This window comes from Crocodylus porosus, unplaced genomic scaffold (genome assembly GCF_001723895.1).
Source record: "Crocodylus porosus isolate Cpor-Errol unplaced genomic scaffold, CroPor_comp1, whole genome shotgun sequence".
Lineage (NCBI taxonomy): Eukaryota > Metazoa > Chordata > Crocodylia > Crocodylidae > Crocodylus > Crocodylus porosus.
This window is the reverse complement of record NW_017728936.1, coordinates 12194094-12213981: the sequence shown is the minus strand read 5'-3', so window position 1 is coordinate 12213981 and position 19888 is coordinate 12194094. Positions and strand designations below refer to the sequence as shown.

Here is a 19888-nt window from a genome sequence, read left to right as displayed (position 1 = left end):
CATGGCGGCCGCCCGAGCCGGGTGAGGCGCCCGGTAGCGCCTGCCGGAAGCGCGCTGGCTGGACCGGACGGGACGCGGCGGCAGCGGCGAGAGCCCGGCCCCGCGGGAGCCTCGGCCGCCCGAGATGGGGCTGCCCGTGATCCCGCTGCTGATCAACGTGTGCGGCTCGCTGCTGGGGCTGGCGGCGACCGTGACGCTGATCCCCGCCTTCAAGGACCACTTCATCGCGGCCAAGCTCTTCGGCATCGACCTGAACAAAACCTCCAGGCAGCCCGTGTGAGTGAGTGACGAGGCGCGCGAGGCAGGGCCGAGGGCATCTCCTCCTGTCGCCGGTCCCTTTACTGCAAACACAGACCAGCCAGAGGCCGCACGCGGGTTAGGGGGGGAGGTGAGCCGTGCTGCCCTGCTCCGGGTGTCTACTAACCCTACCTAGAAAAGTCAAGCCCCAACGATAAATACTCGGATAAAGACCCAGAACTGCAATTGCTCTTGCAAAGCCCCACAAGAGAATCAAATAACTGAAGAAATCCAAAATACTCACGTAAAACGGCTCCGACTTGGAATTTTTATTGAGCGCATAAAAATATTACAAAGTCAAGGCTATAAAGGGCCAAAACGTAGGTCAGTCTCACCGAAGTAGGGAGCAATTTCATGGGTTTTTACTCAGAAGTCAAAAGCATTGACTTGTAATCATAACGCTACCTTTCAATTAAACGTTAAATCATGCCTTGAGGAGAGATGATCTGGCGTGAATGATCTTTGCAGATACGGAGTTAAAACGTGTTTAGTGGTGAAAATTTATTTGTGCCTGAAAGCTTGGAAAGAACAGCATTTCCAACTGTTTAGATGGTCTAATAAAAATTAACTGTCAGGAGTGTTATGTCCAAATGGTTGCAGTTAGCCGAGTCCTGCTGATGAATCCAGTAGTAGAGAAGCAGTGAAAATGAAACGGCACTGCTGGCATGCCAGGCTAGCTTTCAAGAAGTCAGTGCTGTGTAAGAACCAATGTTTGTTTGTTTTTTTACCCCATTTGCCTATTTCAGCCCTGAATCCCAAGGTGTGATCAGTGGAGCAGTGTTTTTGATCATCCTTTTCTGCTTCATTCCTGTGCCCTTTCTGAGCTGTTTTGTAGAGGAGCAGTGCAAGGTATTTCCTTACCATGAGGTGAGTGAATTTCTTCACAGTGCTCAACAAAGCCTGTTTGTTTCAGCACCCCGATGGGAATAGTTGACAAGCACTCGTGTTTGGCTGGGTCCTCAAAAGTATCCCATCTCAAAGACAAACACATCTTCATTTGGCATCCGAGCAGGAGGGTTGGTGCCTGATGTATTTGTAATAACCGCTGTGCTGTCGTCTCTCCTCTCAAGTTTGTGGAGCTCATCGGTTCCCTGCTTGCCATCTGCTGTATGATTTTCCTGGGCTTTGCGGATGATGTTTTGAACCTGCGTTGGCGACACAAGCTGCTACTTCCCACCATGGCCTCCCTTCCTCTCCTAATGGTTTACTTCACCAACTTTGGGAACACGACAATTGTGGTGCCAAAGCCCTTCCGGGTACTGCTGGGTCTGCACTTGGACCTGGGTGAGTGATAGAGCACCAGAGGCCATCATCTTGGAGACCTGAGCATGGAAGCTGTGCGGGTGGCAGCTGGCAACTTGTAGTCTGTTGCGGCCTTCCTCCACAAGGGATTGTCCCAGTAGAACCATTGGCAGAGACAGCAGACTCTAGCAGCGGACAGCTCTATTGATAGGTCTGTCCAATTAATGCAGCAATTTAGAATTTGCTTTGCTTTGTCCAGATACACTCCAAATGTCTTCACAGGGCGAGACCCTAAGTCCAGTGAGTTCCAAGTGCTAATGGCATTCAGGTGAGAACAGCAAATAGATCAAAGCACAGAAGTAGTTATCTGAAGACTTTGATTCCATTCTCAGTTCTGCCCTTGACTAGTCTTGGAATTTCTGCTCTGCTTCACTTCCTACAAATGTGAAAGTGTGTGTATGTGTGTAAGGAAGAATGTGTTTCTTTAACTATTGTGAAATGTGCTGAGCTCACAAGACAGAAGACAAAGGTAAAATGTTTGCTTGGCATTACATTGAATGTACATCTTGTGAAAACTCGGAAGTGAAGTTCCTTGGTTCTGTCTGTGATTGCAGGTATCCTGTACTATGTGTACATGGGCATGCTCGCAGTCTTTTGCACCAATGCCATCAACATTCTCGCTGGAATTAATGGGCTTGAGGCAGGACAGTCTTTGGTGATTGCTGCCTCCATCATCATTTTCAACATTGTTGAATTAAATGGTAAGGAAAGGACTTGTGTCTTTTTGGGGTGCAAAAACCCATGGAAGATATTGCCTCAAACATGGAGGAAGTTGATGTACTGGAAGATCTGTAGGATTGCAAAAGTGGACTAAAAAGAAGGGAAAGGGGGGGCTTGGAGTCTATTGCCAGGCACTGTATACAGACCTTAAGGTAGTTAGATCCATGCACTGACTCCAAGACTTCCTCTGGATCCCTGATTATTACTAATTTGTTCCGTGTCCCTCTTCCACAGGAGATTATCAAGATGATCATATTTTTTCTCTCTACTTCATGATTCCTTTTTTTTTCACCACGCTGGGGCTGCTTTATCACAACTGGTAAGAGCCTGGAAGGAGAAAACTTGTATTTAAGAGCTTCATAAAGAGTCCTGCCCCTACACCTTTGACTTGGAGGACAGATGTTGCTCTGAGAACCAATCCCACAGCTGCCTGCAGTGGATACAGACTGTGGAGATGTAGATGGCCTCTGGGACAAAGCTGAGATCTGCAAAGGACAGTCTGGGTTACTTTTGGATTGGAATGACTTTATGCAACAGAGCAGTGATTCTCAACCAGGGTGCCTTAAGATCCTTTCAAAGGTGCTGCAGGGAGCCATGTAATGTTAGCACGGTTAGGTATGCAAACACGGTTCACAGGTTAACTCAGAAATTTAAAACAGGAATTCACAGTGTCAAAAATATTCTGACCTGCCTTGGGCTTTCTGGGTTCTTTGCAGCAGCAGAATTGCTCTCATATTTCTCTACTCAAAAATGATTGGCATTTGCCAGGGGATGCCTTTCATCTGATATGGTTGAGAACCACTGTAATAGAGCAGTAGTCTTCAAACACCCTTAAGTCACAGAACCCTTTCATATCGCTTTCTACTGTGGAACCCTTACCCCTATCCTAAAGACTCGACACAGAGCCAGGCAACCTGGTCCCAGTGTCGGCACACCGGCTTCTGGCCCTCTCGGCCCTTACCCGCAAGCTCTTTGCAGAACCCGGAACGGCCTGTCGTGGAACTCCAGAGTTCCTAGGAACACACTTTGAAAACCACTGCAATAGAGTCAGTAGTCAAGGTGATCCTTGCTGAATAGACAGGCATATTCTGGGATTGCGATGCAGAGACTTATTGTATAATTGCAGTTGCAATGTCTGGGCATTTCCTGCTCGTGGCAGGATACAAAGATGGTAAGATTTGCCCAGAGAAACTGCAGTTGCAACAGTAGCAAGGTTCTGTTCACATTCCGTGAGGCAGCTAAAAGCGGTACGCCGATGCGCCTGAGCTTGTAATCATCTCCCATGGTAAGGTAATGATAGAAACACTCTTTACATTAGTACATATAATTACTTTGTCAGCAGCACTATAGGTCTGCCAGATAGAAAGCTGGAAACTCTTTAGCCTGGACTGGAATCAGTCCAGCTGGGGCTGCAGTTGTCCTGCTCCTTGACCTGCCAGGTACTAATCCAGTGTCAGCAGAATAGTTTATGACAACAGTACTCCTAGCAAACTCTCATGGGTAGGCGTGAGCAGGAAGAATGGACATAAAACATATTTGCCAAAATAAAGAGTTTAACTTAGAATTGGGAAACTCTTAAAAGCATTTACCGGCGGGGGCGGGGGTCACGAAGATTAAAATGATTCTTCCTGTAACCACAACTCGTACAGTCGTGCCATGGTTGGCAAAGGTTTGGGTGTTCCTGTTGGACGTAAAGATGAACGGGAGTGTCTTTTTGAGGCTCTTATCATAAAGAAGCAAAGAGGGGAAGCTTAAAGACGTAACAGTATTTATAGCATGACTATTCCCTGTGGTCTGAGACTCAAATTAGTATTTCTCATGCCATTCTGAGTGAGCAGAGTGTACGAGAGATTCAAGATGAATAGGAAGCTGTCTCGAACGAATGCATAGAATGGGAGTTAGGGTACCAGGTCCTGCAACTGATGCCTCGTATGCCCTTGGGCAGATCACTTAAATCCTTTGTGTCCCAGTTCTCTCCAGCACGTGCCCCATAATTCAGAGGAAGACTTCAGACTCCCAAGCCTGTGCCTTTCATTGATCATAGATAATATCTGTCCTTGCAGTCTTAACAGGAGAAAGGTTTCTCGTTAGAACAAGTCCCCTGCCTACTAAAATCTGCCTAACATATACATATCATATTTGAAATCCCCAGTGTCACTGGGAATGTCATATTTGTGTGTCATTGATTTTTAGCTCATGCTGCACCCCATCCTCACACTTTCTTGTGTGGCTTGCAGGTACCCGTCCCGTGTTTTTGTGGGGGACACATTCTGCTATTTTGCTGGCATGACCTTTGCTGTGGTAGGGATCCTTGGGCACTTCAGCAAGACAATGCTGCTCTTCTTCCTCCCACAAGTGCTCAACTTCCTGTATTCGCTACCTCAGCTCTTTCACGTCATTCCTTGCCCCCGACATCGGCTGCCCAGGTAAGAAGCATGTAAGTGACTGAGAGTAAGAAGTAATGTGACAGTACCTGTGAGGCAGTTTGTTTCTGGCTTGGTGCTAGGGCTGAAGCCGGTGGAATAGTCTCGGTGGAATCTTTGAAGGGTATTAATGGACACAATCTAGTCTCTATGGTTGGGGGAGGGAGTGAAAATGGACATGTAGCCCTTATTCACCAACTAGGATTGAGAAAGATACCAGAGCTGTGGGGAATTCTATTCGCTAAGTACTGCCCTTCCTTGTGGTCGGGAACAGCATGGCCATAAATCGAATAAATCTTGTGATTTTTATGGTTGCACCATTGTTGCTGTTTTGTGCAACGTTCAAGCTTTAATTCTGAAAAAAATGAAAACACCTTTTTGTATGGCAAAAAGTTGAATGTCAAGGAACGAGTTGCTGCCCTGTCAAAGCAGTCTGGCAAGCAACTCTCCAGCCGAATGCCTAGCATAAAAGCCCAAATCGCTCAGTGTGTAACTACCTGATTCTCAGAGGGTACAAACTAGTGCCCCAATGAACGCTAACAGAACTGTACTTAGATTTTATACCTTCAAAGAGCTTAGGCTGCCTATCAAGTCAAATTAAATACAGCTTTCACCGGATAAGGTTGAGTCATAGCATGTGGGTTTCTTTCTAGCCTCATTAAGAAATAATTTTTCAGTCCTGCAAAGCTGGAGCTGTAACTTAAGTTGCTAACTAGTTCGCATTTCTATTTTCCCAGCCACATGGGCGAGGTAGAACCGTGGCTGCTTAGCTGAGAGGCTGTTCTAATGCAATCCTCTGGCAGTTTTTGCAGTGTAGATAGTCCCTACCTACACCGTGCGTGTTCTGCCTTGCTTTTAGATCCATACAACCTTCTGTAAAGCAGTAACAAAAAAGGTTTCTGCCACTTCTGCTCCATGTGGTGGGCCCAGTGCTGGGGGCTGATCCGGTCCCTGCTCAGGCAAATGGAGGCAAACAAGTCGTTAAATAAGTTAGCTTTGTCGTCTGGTGTGACGACCAAATTTCCTAGCGTGTCTTGCAGGGGCCCCACGTTACCCGGTACCTTCTTTTTGCCCCCTGTCACGTTCATAAGATTACTCCCACTTTTGGCACCGCCTGCTTTTTAGACCACTCCTAGGTCTGCTTTATGCAGGGATTCAGTTGTCTCTTTTGGTATAATTAAAATGCATTTTGCTGTGCCTTTCAGGTTAAATCCTGCTACAGGGAAACTGGAAATGAGCTACTCCAAATTTAAAACCAAGAGTCTGTCAACCCTGGGAGCATGCATTCTGAAGGTCAGTCAGCCACTGTGCTCTGAAGGATAATACCTTTGTTACAGCCCGAGTCATTTCCTCTGAACAACATAGAACTTTGGTTAAAAAACAAAACGAAACAAAACGGGCCTCTTGTAGTCTGAGCCCCGTGCTGGGTGCTCACATTTATTAGAATCCCTCCAAAATGAAGCTTAGCTGCATCCGGCCTGATTTAAATCTGTCCCTAGAATCAAACCCCAGGAGTGGCACAGGAGAAGAGATCACTGATAGGATGTACGGAAGAAACTTTTATCACAACCCTACCAGACCCCAACTAGTGAGTGTCTATTTCATCCAGTTGAATGGTGGTAAAATGTCTTTCCCAGGTATCAGAGAGCTTGCGCTTTGTAGACGTAAGACAGGGAGTGGATGAAGATGGAGAATACACAGAATGCAACAACATGACTATCATTAACTTTGTTATAAAGCTTATTGGACCAACCCCAGAGCAAACACTCACCATCGTGCTGCTACTCATCCAGGTCAGGCAAATGGTCTTTTGGATAGAAGAGCCTGCTCGCTGATACAGGGCTGTCCAACTGGTGTCCCACAGGTTGCATGCAGGCTCCTCGTCCCCCTGCTGCCCCCGCATCCTCTCCCACCCCCCAAATCGCTCCTGCTGCTATGGTCAGGATCTCTGAGCTCTCCCTCTTTCCCCTCCAGCTTGTGTCTTGCCTTCATTCCTGGGGGCTGGGCAGAGCTGTGTAGAATGGCCTGGGCTGCCTGTGCGGCTGGAGGGGGAGGAGCTGAGCTGCCCATGCTGCATGCAGCCCATAGGGGTCTGTGGTCTGTGGTGCCCCCATGGCCCAGAAGTTGGACTGCCCTATTCTAATAGATAGCACAGTCAAAGCAAAATATTCTGGTTTAAGGGACATTTGAATTCCCCCTGGCTTTGTCTTATATCTCATGTCTCCCTTTCCATTCCACTACTTCATGGGTTGCTCCCCGCCTGTGCGTGAAGTGGTGAAGGCCTGACAGGCATCTCTGTTGCCTATTCCAACTCTGTATGTACGCACACGAGCTATCCCCTCCCCTCTCTAGGTAGCTGTGACTCCACTACAAAGATCCTCTCTAAGGAGCACTGCAAGGAACTCTCATCACCCATCATGCCCCCCTCAACACACATGCCAATAGCACCATTTCTAGTTAAGTCGTCTCACTTAGGCAGACCACATGCTGAAGTCCCAAATGCTTTCCAGGGGGCTAGGCACTGGCCAAGTGCTAGTCAACTCACCATTGCATTTTCTTTTCTTCTTTCTAGATTCTGGGCAGCACAATTGCATTTCTGATCAGATACCAGCTAGTGCGCTTGTTCTATGATGTCTGACAGATGTCAGGAGAAAGGGAAATGCCAGCTCCTCCTAATCAGTCGCTTATTTTCTCTGGTTCTGATCCAGATGACTGAAATGGTCCTGTGTTCGCCCTGGACGTCTCAGGACTGCCTTCCAGATGCCAGGAAAGACTCTGGGGCACAAGTCTAATTATTTTTTTGTTTGTTTCCGCCTCGGTTGGAAAGAGCAGGAATCTGACAGATTCTACTGTTAAAGTTACATGAGCGTCATTACTTCCTAGAGATCCTAATGAACGGGACTAACCTGCACGTGCAAAGACACAAGTATGATCTGAGTCTTCTGGCCAAGACGATGGGGTAGAGGTAGAGGAGGATCAGCCATAGTTCCTTTCATCTTGTGAAATACATTGTTTTGCCTGAAATATGCAAAGGATCAACCTGCAACAACAGCTGCAGTCTCTTCTGGACTCTATATACGGGACAGTCTGCTCCAGTTTCATGTTTCTGCCACAGATACGGAATAAGCCACTTTTCAGCATATCTGCAACTCCGAAACAAGATGTTCAGGTCATGTAATCTGACTACAGAATAGCTTCCCATTCCTCTCTCTGCCACAGGGATAAAAGGTTGAAACACAATTAAACTATATCAGTTATACATAGCTATGACACCCTCTTGTAGAGAATGATCATATCTATTGCAGCATCTGTTCTCCCACTTTTCACTGTTGCTGACATTGTTTCCTGCTGAAGGGTCATGAAGTTTCCCTAGCCTTTGATTCATGGCACCTCTAGCACCAAAATACCCATGCTCTTTCACGTGTCTCATCAATGATAAAAACAAAAAATACCTTCCACTTATTTGTGTGTTAGCAGCCATCAGACCCCCTGGTCCTAATGCTTTTCCCTTCATTCAAATGATTATTTGTTAATTTTTCTCATTGCACTTTTTTCAGCATGACGGTGCTTTAGCGTTATTATTTATACAGGGAAAATAATGTCATTCAAATGGCAAGGCACTAGAACAACAGAAGTAAAATAATACGGTGTGGGAACCGAATTGCCCCACCGGACTTTAATTAGGATACCACTGTTAACGTCCCTGTTGTACTGTCCTTATGACTTGAACTTAATTACAAGGAGTGATTATAGCCTCAGGCTACCACGGTCTGTTTATAGAGAAAATAAATCACTGGGGACTTTTCCCCCAGCTTTCATGGCCTCGTTTCCCCTGTGTTGTGCATAACCCTGCGTGTCCCTGGGGTTGGGAGGAGTGTCACCATAGTGTGCGCTGGACCAGTGGCCTGCTGAGCCCTGGACCAGCCGATGCTCCTGGGTACTCGAGCTAATGCGGGCTACAGGACACAGGCTGTCAACCGCTCCTGAGCGGGGCGGGGCCCGGCTGTCCTGCCGAAAGCACGAGCGCAGCAGCGTTGAGAAACGGGAAGCCCTGCTTCCCCGGGGGCGGGGGCAAGGCAGAAAGCGGGAAACGGCCCCCGCGGGCCTGCAGGGCTACCCGGGGCGCTCGGGGACCGTCCGCGCTGGAGAACCGGAGCTCTAGCAAGGAGCCCTGCCTGCTCAAGCGCGCGGGAGCGCCAGGCTCCGGAGGAGCCAGGGCTGCGCTTCGTGCCCCAAGACAGGCCCGGACGCCGGGGGCTCCGAGCCGGCCCGCGGGAGGCGCTGCCCGGCGCGGGGTAGAGAGCGCCCCAGGGCCGCGCCAGACACTCACCCTGAAGCGGCCGCGGGTCGGGGCCTGGCGCGCGCAGGCAGCTAGAGCGAAAAAGGCCGCGCGCCCTTCGCGGTTTGAATTTGGCGCCCTACTTTGCCATTGGCTCACAGAAGCAGCCAGTGAGAGCCCGGCTGGATCACAACGGCGCCCAATGAGCCAGCGCGCCCATTCTGCGCGGCCAATCGCAGCGCGGGCGGCCGCGCCGGCCAATGGGGCGAGCGCGCCGGCGGAGCGCAGGCTACAAGGGAGCGCGCAGCGCGGCTGGGCCCAGTCTACGCCGAAGCCTCGTTCGTCGCTAAGCGCAGACGCCATGTCCGGCCGCGGCAAGAGCGGCAGCAAGGCCCGTGCCAAGGCCAAGTCGCGCTCGTCGCGCGCGGGACTGCAATTCCCCGTGGGCCGCGTGCACCGCCTGCTGCGGCGCGGGCACTATGCGGAGCGCGTGGGCGCCGGCGCGCCCGTCTACCTGGCGGCCGTGCTGGAGTACCTGACGGCCGAGATCCTGGAGCTGGCAGGCAACGCGGCGCGCGACAACAAGAAGACGCGCATCATCCCGCGGCACTTGCAGCTGGCTGTGCGCAACGATGAGGAGCTCAACAAGCTGCTGGGCGGCGTCACCATCGCGCAGGGCGGCGTGCTGCCCAACATCCAGGCCGTACTGCTGCCCAAGAAGGCGGGCGGCGGCCCGCTCAAGGCCGGCAAGAAGGGCGGCGGCGTCCAGCAGTCGCAAGAGTACTAGCGCCCCCGCCCCTCGCCCCCCACAACGGCCCTTTTCAGGGCCACCCACCCAGCCGGAAAGAGCTGCGGAATCGCGGGGGGAGGGGACCGGCGGCGGGGCCCTGCTTGGCTCTGCCCCCGCTAAGCGCGGAGTGCTGGGGCCGCGGCGCGCGGTAACGTCGCCGGAGCTTGGCTCAAAAGCTTGGCTCAAAAGCTTGGCTCAAAGCAGGTTTCGGGGCCCGCGCTGCAGCCGCTTGCGACCGCCACAGGCGGCGGGAGGGCGGAAAGGAATTACTCCGCCCGCGGTCACAGGCCCGCACTGAGCGCTGGGAACAAGGGGCGCTGTCGGGTCGGGGTTGATCCGGGACTGCCGTGAAAAATGCCCACATCGTGTTTTCCTTTCTCTGTTCGCTGTGCCAAAAAGAAAGCTCGCGCCCACCAGAAGCCTTTGTCTCGAGTGGCCGGCGCTGGGAAATGCCTCTAAGCCTAGCTCAGTTTCTGCAGGGGTCAACACTTATCCTCTACGACAAAGGTCCTGTACCCAGGAGCCGCAGTGTGACCACATCACCCAGCCAGAGAAAACTCTAGGCCTGGCCCCAGACTCGGCTGGCAGAACAGCCCCTGTTGGACTAAAGCCGAGCTCCAGTCTTCACCTCTGCGCTTGGCAGATGTCAGATATTCTCTTCTCTCACAGCTTGCAGCGAAGAAGTAGCCTGCTAGAAAAACAACCATGCATATAGCAGTTTACAGTGTAATAAGGATCTTGCCTGATTTCCTAGGGTTATCTGTTTCTGTTGATTGGACTTAAGCAAGGAAGTCAAACTTGCTCACAGCTGAAGGGTTCTCACACATATTCAGGTTCTCCCTCAATTTTTATAATGCTTATAAGAAGAAGTTTGGAATGGTAATATTCTTCCCTTACCTGAAAACAGTACAGAGTGCATTCTTTGTATGTAGAGGCTTGCCCTCCTGGTTGATTAAATTCTCATTTGGTATATGCTTGAGTTGTCCTTGTAGTTTGTTTTGCGATTTGCCCATAGCTCAAGCAGTTTCCAGCCAGAAAGCATTCGTCATTTGAAGGGTCTATTTGGACCTACTACTTGGCTAGAAACACTGTCAATGTCAACCCTTCTGCTGAGGAAAGGTATATTAAGTGAACATAAATTAGAACTTTTTTAGGCTATTCAGTGCTTGTTACACTCAGTGGATATTGCACAGATGTAAACAATTAACTGTTTCACTTGCAGAGCAGGATTCCTGTACAATGCAATGTAAACGTTTCTAGAAGGCATTGGTCCTTGCTGGAGCAGACGCAAACTCACTGGTGGAAAGTACGTTCCCAGCTGTGGTCTATGTAGAAGGAACTGGCAACTAAATCTGGAAAGATTAGTAGAGTTCAAATTGTGTGTATTCTCAAGTCTACACTTTCCACTGCCTTAATTTAGAAGCTAAATTCATGAGGTTGAACTTGAAGATAAATGTGCCCCGTTCCTGACTGACTGATTTTTATCTGGCAAAAGGTTACCCAATGGTTTTCTAATACAATTAAATTGGGGCGTGTTGCAGTTAAGGCACTAATGAAAATCTGTCTAGTTTTCACCCATTAAATTCTTTGAGTGAAAGCAACACAAATTCTTCCTGTTAAAGGCGGAAGACTTCTTACCCTTCGAGCTTTTTTGCCAATTACTGAATGGCTCCGAGACCCGGCCCAAAGAGAATGCACGCAAACTTCATCCGATCATGGCTTCTTTCAGCCTCCTGACAGTGCTGTCCTTGACTGAAGATTGTGTTCAGTTATTTATTACTGTATTTTTAAAATGACAGGTTGCAAGCTTTTTGGTAAATTTTCCAGGACAAAATTAAGCTGTTGAAATAAGACGTACCCAAAAAAGAGTCTGAGAGTAGGAGAAACATTAATACAACTAAGTCTTATCAACAGGAATCCGGACCCCTACAGGAACTAGTTTATTATTTGAAGTGTGACCTACAACTTCTCCACTCGATGGGGGACTACTCAGCAACCACAGAGGCTTAGTCCCTCATACATCCATCAAACTTCCCAACAAGATTGCAGGAATCATGCCCATATGAGTACTACTAATGGGTGGGTTTAGCGGGCATCGTTGAGTTGCCTTGCCACATTGAGGATGTGCTTGGCTCCCTTGCTCAGCAGCAGGCTGGCTAGTTCAGTACCTAGCTTCTCTGCAGCCTCTTGAGCACGATGAGGAATGTTCTTGGCTGTGATGCCAACATGCTGCACATCATCATTGGGTCCATCTTCATTCTAGAAAGGGAAGACAATGAATAGTAAAGAGCAGGGCACCGTGGGAGTGCAGCTTCCATGTTCCGAAAGCTCCACCCCAGTATTCTAAAGATGAAACTAAGAGACAAACAGGAAAACTACAAAGGGGCTGCTTTCTTTTTATCCTCTGGCTTGGTTTGAGCCTTAAAACCAAACAGCATTTATTTACCTGCTGTGGGTAATTAACACTGGTCTGCATAGTTTCTCTCAGGCTATCTGATCCATCCAAGCTGTAGACGGCTCCTGTCAAATACAACTGAAGGAAACACAGGGAGAGGCAATTAGCAACTGGAACAAACCAAAACCTGTCCTCCTTCAAAAACACAAGACTCCCGTCTTTGGACATTATGGGAAGAAACTTAGTTCTGAGAAACTGTTTTGTATGACGTCCCTACACGCTTCTGCGCAAATTGTTCCTGCCAGCTTGCATCTCTTACACCAGGGATGCTCAGCCTATGGGACACTCCCCACAAGCCTGGAAATTTGGGGCAGGCACCACACCCCTGCTGCCAAAATTCCAGGCCTTATACGCTGGATCAGGCATTCAGTCCCAGTGGGTAGGGCCAGCAGGGCCCTAACACACTTTGTTTTCAGCTTGCCATCTCAGTAACTGAATCTTATATTCCCATCCTCCCAAAGGATAACATGTCTGTGTTCTGGAACTAGAAATCCTACTATACGTAGAACAGGTTCCTCAATCAGATCAGTGTCACTGGAGAAATCTACATACATTAAGTCCTTCTCACCTGGGAGTCTTTCAGTAGGGTGCTGACTGCAACGGGGACGCTACATCCCCCCTCCTTAAAATAAAACACAACAAACAATGCGTTACACACCACTAGCAAGCAGCTTGGAGAAGCCTGAGCCAACTGTCACCCTTCCCTCAGAACCTGTATACATGTACATATCCACTGAGAAATATTTGACAATAATCTGTTTGGAGGCTGTGCCAAGGAAATCCAGTAGGCTCCCAATACAGTTATTTCAGTTCAGTTCCAATACAACAGTAGTTACCGCTTTCCAGAGAATGAGAACAGGTATTAACCCTACCAGGTGTTTCATAAAGGCTCTCTCAGCAATGCAGCACAGCACTGTCTCCCCATCATGCAGGGCAGATACCATATCTAGTATCTCTTGGTCTTTGGCTCGAACTTCTATTGCTAAGGCACCCTGAAGGAAAAAAACATTGTCCTCGGTCTTTGTGCATCTCTCTTCTGCATTACTCATGAAACATTACATCCAGTGGTTTAGCAACAACAGTTTTAACAAATAAATAAAGAGAAACTGAATTCACTGCCAGGGAGAGGATCTGGAGCTGGCCGCAAGCACAGATCAGGCCTGATCTTAGTCAACTGGCTGAAAGTAAGTAGCCTGCACAATGACACAATTTTCTCCTAAGCCACAATGCTTAGGCGGTAACTCCAATGCTATGCACACCGCTACATGCCATGACGGTTATACAAAAGCTGGAGAAGTCACCACATTCTCCAAACATCTGCAGTTAAAATACTGAATTTGAACTATTTTTATACACGAAGGTGAGGGCATCGTAACAGGTGCCCCCTACTAGGCAAGTGGCTGTAGGATGACAATTCCAAACCGGGGACGGTGACCATGGGCACCTATACACGTACGCCAAGGCTGCTCCGACACGCTGTAATTACAGCGCAGCCAAACAGACTCGATTAATCGAGCTCGCTGGAGCACGGTAATTACTGCACTCCAGCAGACTCCAGTGTCATGTGCTGAAAAATGGCAGCAGGGGCACTTAAACGAAAGCTCACTGCTCCAGCACGCTGTAATTACAATTGAATGAGCTTTAGTTAAAATGCCCCCACTGCCATTTTTCAGCGTGGAGATGCTGATCACACGCGACAGCCTGGTGTGCTTTAAATTGCAGCGGTTCTCAGAGCCACTCCACCTGAAGTGCCCTCCCCAACTCCTCCTCAGAGTACATGTATAAATGCCCTATATTACTAAACCCCTAATGGACCACCTCAAGGGAACAATGGGTTGGCATGGGGTCAAATTTGTTAGGCTTTCAGTAAGAACCAGAGTACTTCCAAAAGGCTACTTGGACATAAACCAGCAGTCTGAGGTGGTAAAAAGTATCATAGCTGCTGCTTCCGATTTGAAGACACAATTATAGGTTTCATACACATTAGGGGCTAGAAGGGATCTCGTGAGATCATCGAGTCCAGCCCCCCCCGCCACAGGCAGGAACTCAGCTGGGACCAAGTGACCCCAGCAAGAAATACAGCCACGTGTTTTCTGAAGGAGTCCAGAGTGGGTGCTTACACCACCACTGGAGGGAGTTTGTTCCAGACCCTAGACACTCGCACCATAAAGAACTTCTTTCTTATGTCTAGTCTAAATTGGCCTTCCTGGAGTTTATGGCCGTTAGACCCTGTTATCCCTTGGGGAGCTCTGGTGAACAGCTGTTCTCCCGGGTTCCGACGTACCCCTCTTATATACTTGTAGACTGACACCAAGTCCCTCCTGAGCTGCCTTTTCCAGAATGACAGGTCCCAAGTCCCTCAGCCTCTCCTCATATGGCCTTCCCTCCAGGCCTTGGATCATACAACTGGCTCTCGTCTGAACTCTCTCAAGCTTCTTCACATCCCTCCTGAAGTGGGGGGCTCAATACTGGACCCACTACTCCAGCTGCAGTGTCACCAAGGCCGAGTAAAGCGGAAGGATGGCTTCCCTGGTTTTGCTCGAGATGCATCGGTGGATGCACGACAGAGTTTGGTTTGCTTTGCTAGCCACAGCATCGCATTGGTTGCTCATATTCATCTTGTGGTCAGTCAAGACCTCAAGTCCCTTTTGGTCATGGTGCCAGCAAGTGTAGCACTGCTGAGCCTGTAAGTATATTGAAGGTTCTTCCTACCGAGGTGCAGCACCTTACGCTTCTCTCCACTGAAGGCCATCACGTTTTGGTCAGCCCACCTTGACACCATGTCCAAATCAGTCTGTATCCCCGGCCTGTCCTGCAGCGTGAGCGCCCTCCCCCATAATTTGGTATCATCTGCGAACTTGGCCAGTTCGCATCCGACTCCTGAATCTAGATCGTTAAATGAAGATGTTAAAGAGTACCAGCCCAAGTACCAAGCCCTGAGGGACTCCCCTGGTCACCCTGCACCACACCGATCTGCTCCCATCAACTAGAAATCTTTGGGTCCGACCCCCGTAGTTAGTTACCTAGCCATCAGACCGTAAAATGATCCAGGCCACAGTTCCCCAGCTTAACCATGAGGACATCATGGGGAACTAGGTCAAAGGCTCTCTCGAAATCCAGATACATGACATCCATGTTTAATTAACGTGTTTGGTTGTTGTACAATAATCAATTACTCAGATATTATATCAAATCACTGCTGGTTTTTAATATGCAACACGGCTTAGGACAAAGAAATCACAACCTACCTGGCCAACAGCGTAAAGACAATCCTCAGGGCTTAGAATCTGGAGGAAATCAACACCAAGACTAATTAACATTGTAATGGTAATGAAAAGATGCATCTTTTCAGTTAAAAAAATAAATAAATAAAAAATAAAAACAAACAGCAGAGTGTAGGATGAGACTGAAATGTTTTCCATAACAAAAAGCAAGTGCAGTATGCTGGCTCCCCATTTACACAGCAGGCATAATAGCATCTAACTCACTGAGATGGGATACTCATCAGTAATTGTTATACACACACACACACACACACTTCTAAAGGGCTCTGTGAAGCATTCTAAGACTATCTGATAAGCAAGTATGTCTTCACTGCTCTATAACAAGCTATACGTGGGGAGCACGTTTGGAAGACGACAGGAATGGAATTCTCATTTGACTGCAGTCCAGTCACGCAATGATCTAGTGAGGGACCCAGCAGATTCCATGCTCGTCCATAATGGGGCAGAGAAGAGGTCCAAAGCAGAACGAGTTACCGGTCCGGAGGCAACTCTACCCCTTGTTGCTCTTCTCCTTACCTGACCAATACGATTCTCCCAGCCCATCCTCTTCAGTCCAGCTGCAGCAAGGATTATAGCACTGAAATCCTCCTTTTCATCCAGCTTTTTTAAGCGGGTGTTTAAATTCCCTCGCTGTAGGAAGGGTCAAGAAAGAACAGACACAGGCCTGACCACTACCTCCAATGTAGTGCCTTTGCTTGCAGTTCCGCTCTGTGGCCACCAGAGACTGCTACTGCAGTCACTACAAACAGCTGTCTATCCTTCATACTGCTCCCCTGTCTCTGCATGGAGCAAGCTGCACTTGTGCCCCATCCCCTGGCAGCAGGAGCACATCAACCCTCTCCTGCCTCCCTCCACGGGACAGGGCTAAGCAGAAAACCGCACGACGAGGCAGAAACTCCCACATAAGTAGCGGCAGGGAAACCCACCAAGATCATCCACACCCAAGACAGCAGCAAGCTTCACGGATTCATAGACGCTAGGGTCAGAAGGGAACTCAGTGGATCATTGAGTCCCGCCTCCTGCCAGGGGCAGGAAAAAGTGCTGGGGTCATGTGACCAGCCAGATGCTTATCCAGTCCTCTCCTGAAGACCCCAAAGGCAGGAGAGAGCAGAACCTCCCTTGGAAGCCCATTCCAGATTCTGGCAACTCTAACTGTGAAGTTCTTCCTGATGTCCAACCTAAATCTACTCTCTCTCAGTTTGTGGCCATTGTTTCTGGTGATTCCAAGGGGTCCTCTGGTAAACAGAGCATCTCTTAGTCCCTGCGCGCCCCCCCCAGGGAAATTTGTGTACACTGCCACAGGATCCCCACCTCAGCCTTCTCTTGCAGAGGCTGAAAAGGTCCAGATCCCTCAGCCTTTCCTCATAAGGCCTTCCCTGCAGGCCTCTAACCATACTAGTGGCCCTCCTCCAGACCCTCTCAAGGTTGTGCACATCCTTCTTGAATTGCAGCACCCAGAATTGCATACAGTATTCTAGCTGCAGCCTGACCAGTTAACAGAAACCTATGGCTAGATGTGGGGCAAGAGGACAACGGGCACTCTAAAGGCTCAGAAAGAGCAGCAGGCTGCAGTGTGCTTTTCAAGAAACTCTGAAGGTCTGTGAAATGAATGCTTCATTCCTTTTTTAAAGCCAGCTCCTAATATGATACCTGTCCTCTTAAAAGCTGGATCACCACTGAGCCCCTTCCTTGTAGTCTCAGCAAAAGAGACACTGGTAGAATGAGCCAGCAGAGACCAGACATCTTTACCCCAATAGCTTAAGAGGGCAGCGTGGAGTATTGGATTGCACTGGATACGGGAATTAAAAAGCACTCCACAAGAAAAGGATACAATATCCCTAAATTCCAGCTGAGGAAAGCTTCTTTTGAGCTGTGCCGCACGCCGAAGTGAACTGGTTCCAATGACACTACAGATAAAAAAAGAACCACAGTGAAATGGCATTAGATTCATTCACTCACTTCCAACTAAAAACAGTATAAGAGCTTCCAAGGACACAGGTTTTGCAGGTCTTTAAATTCAGGCAGATGGATCGGGGAACCTGCCTGTCATCTGTATTCCTTGGCAGAAGGAAAAATTACTTGGAGAGCTTTGACACACGGCCTCACTAACATGAGACGCAATCAAACAACCCAGCTTGAGCTCGACTGCCAACCTTTGAACCATTGACCTGTGAATCCTTAGTGAGCTGCTGTCTTGAGAATGCAGATATCGTCAACTGATCACCTATTATTTGACTACAATCAAAACTTGTCAAATATTCCAGGAAGCAGCCACAAATATCCTTGTACAGGCGATACCCTTCTTGTCAGTACATCGTAGTGTCATCTGTTTGCAAGGGCTCCTTAGCCCACAGTCCTGCAGGAGTCAGGATACACTTGCACTCCATTTAGAAGCTGGCACTTCCTGAACTGCTGCTCTCTCTCGAGCTCTTCCAGCCTCCTTTCCCTCCCCCACAGCCACGTGAGGCTGTAGAAGTTACTTTGTGCTGAGGAAACATCTGCACCCAACCAGCAGCACAAAAAGGTTTCTCCTACTGGCCACCTGCTGTGATTCCAGGCATTTCCAAAGGTAAACAGCAAAACGCTTCAAGAGCTGTCCTGCTGCCTACTTAGCATACCTACATTTAAAAACCTCATCTTTGCCTTTTGCAGTTGCTGTGCGTTTTCCTTCTTTATTTTTATTTATTTTGTAACTGTATGTGCTGACCTTGGAATTTTGAGATGAAAATTAAGGAAAAGAAGAACAGTTTAGTCTTAAATATCATCCACATTTACACTTACCTTACACGTTGAAGTGACGTAGCCACAACGGTCCAGGAAATCGTAGATCCTTAACTGGTCCAACTGCATGGTTGGGATAGAATTACCCAAGGAAGAGTAGCTCGATACCTAAAAGCGTCCCTAAGTCTATCCCAAACATGCAGCTGGTCCAATAACAGATGTCAACCGTAAAAATTCTTGCCTCGTTACAGTTTTCCAGAATTTAATTTCACTGTTTCATGATAGCAGTTACCTAAAATGTCTGCGAGAAAAAATAATCCCGTAATTTCTAAAGAGATGGTGCTAAAAAGGAAATATTTTTTTCTCGAACTTACCCTCAAAACAAATCCTGCTTCCTGCATATTCCCTGGACCACCAGGCCATAACAGGACAGCACCAGCCAATCTCAGCATCAGCCAGGGAGTATAGGTTTAAAAAAATTAACTCTTGGTAACTGTTGCTACTGTAAGGTTGCAATGGGTGAACCCAAGGGGAGAACCCAAAAGACTAACAGAAAAGTCAGTTGTGGTGTGGGTCTCAAGCACACTGGGCCAACCTGATCCCTGCTGCAAGCCTCTGAACTGCAATGAGCTAGATCAGGGTTGGCCAACTTCTGAGACACCAGGGGCCACAGGCTCCCCCAGCCACCGTGGACTGCACTCGCCTCCCCCAGCTGCTTGCCATACACCACACAGCTCCCCATGACCCTGCGCCAGCATCCATGCATCATACTTAGGTTTGGCAGCATTCCATTTTTCTTGATAAACACGGATAAATGTTGATTTCGCACGACGCTCACAGACTGACAAAAAAATATTTCCATTGCTGCAGATGAGGTAGGGGCAGCCCCGACTCCACCACCTGTGCACTGCTCTCCTGACAGCAGCTGGGGCAGCCACTGCAGGAGCTGAGGGCCGTGCTACTAGGGCTGTGCTGAGAGCGAGGGTTGGAGGGGCAGAGCCCAGGAGCCTGGTGCCAACGGCCACTCACTCTGCCCAGGTCCCAGCGAGGGATCAGGCATCAAACTCCTAACAAAACCATCTTGGGCCCTGCATGATCGGGACAGGGGCAAACTCCCAGCGAGCCTGGCCTGGCCCCTGCGTGACCAGGCGTACTTTACTGATTTATGGCTATTCACTTTTTATATTTTAACATGCAGTTTTATAAAGCTTTTAACAGTACACTGCCATTACTAAATTGTCTGTCCCATATCCCTAATTCCACACAAGCCTGAAAATTTTAATTAACAAAAAATGACAATGCTTAAAAATAAACGTTGATTTTAGCCATTAAAATTATTAAAAAATAAAAATTGAATTCTGCCAAGCCTAATCATACAATACGGGCATCTCCCCGGCGGCACATCACAAAGACTCCCTCAGCCACAACGCACAACAGGTGACACCCACCGCATTGTGCCAACAACTCTGCACCACACGGGGTTGCTGGTCCCCACTGAACCTCCTGTCCAAAAGCCTCCTCAGCCCCAGAGGCTGCCCTGGCTCAACCTCCAGGGGTAGAAGCAGGCAGCAAAAGCTAGACAGGAAGCCTGGAGATTCTGGTGGCAGCAGCTGGAGA

At 48.7% G+C, this 19888-nt stretch overlaps 3 protein-coding genes across 4 annotated transcripts in view; 2 read left to right on the top strand and 1 right to left on the bottom strand.

Moving 5' to 3' along the window:
- Positions 1-64: 64 nt before the first annotated feature.
- Positions 65-8564, top strand: DPAGT1 (dolichyl-phosphate N-acetylglucosaminephosphotransferase 1). Its single transcript, XM_019547154.1, has 9 exons — positions 65-276; positions 1044-1164; positions 1368-1581; positions 2154-2300; positions 2554-2638; positions 4557-4745; positions 5948-6035; positions 6380-6535; positions 7315-8564. The coding sequence occupies exons 1-9, from the start codon at positions 125-127 to the stop codon at positions 7378-7380; spliced, it is 1218 nt and encodes a 405-aa protein (XP_019402699.1). The 5' UTR covers positions 65-124; the 3' UTR covers positions 7381-8564.
- Positions 8301-10505, top strand: LOC109317952 (histone H2AX). The gene is made up of 2 exons (XM_019546921.1): positions 8301-8306; positions 8984-10505. The coding sequence occupies exons 1-2, from the start codon at positions 8301-8303 to the stop codon at positions 9806-9808; spliced, it is 831 nt and encodes a 276-aa protein (XP_019402466.1). The 3' UTR covers positions 9809-10505.
- Positions 10506-11448: 943 nt separating this feature from the next.
- HMBS (hydroxymethylbilane synthase) overlaps positions 11449-19888 on the bottom strand; it is an 18419-nt gene continuing 9979 nt past the window's right edge. For both annotated transcript variants that reach the window (XM_019547156.1, XM_019547155.1), the window contains exons 8-14: positions 17382-17457; positions 16067-16180; positions 15515-15553; positions 13139-13258; positions 12835-12888; positions 12258-12344; positions 11449-12070 (exon numbers count right to left, since the gene is read on the bottom strand). In XM_019547156.1, the coding sequence (XP_019402701.1) occupies positions 11897-12070; positions 12258-12344; positions 12835-12888; positions 13139-13258; positions 15515-15553; positions 16067-16180; positions 17382-17457 (664 nt within the window). In that variant the 3' untranslated portion in view covers positions 11449-11896. The remainder of the gene's footprint in view (positions 12071-12257; positions 12345-12834; positions 12889-13138; positions 13259-15514; positions 15554-16066; positions 16181-17381; positions 17458-19888) is intronic.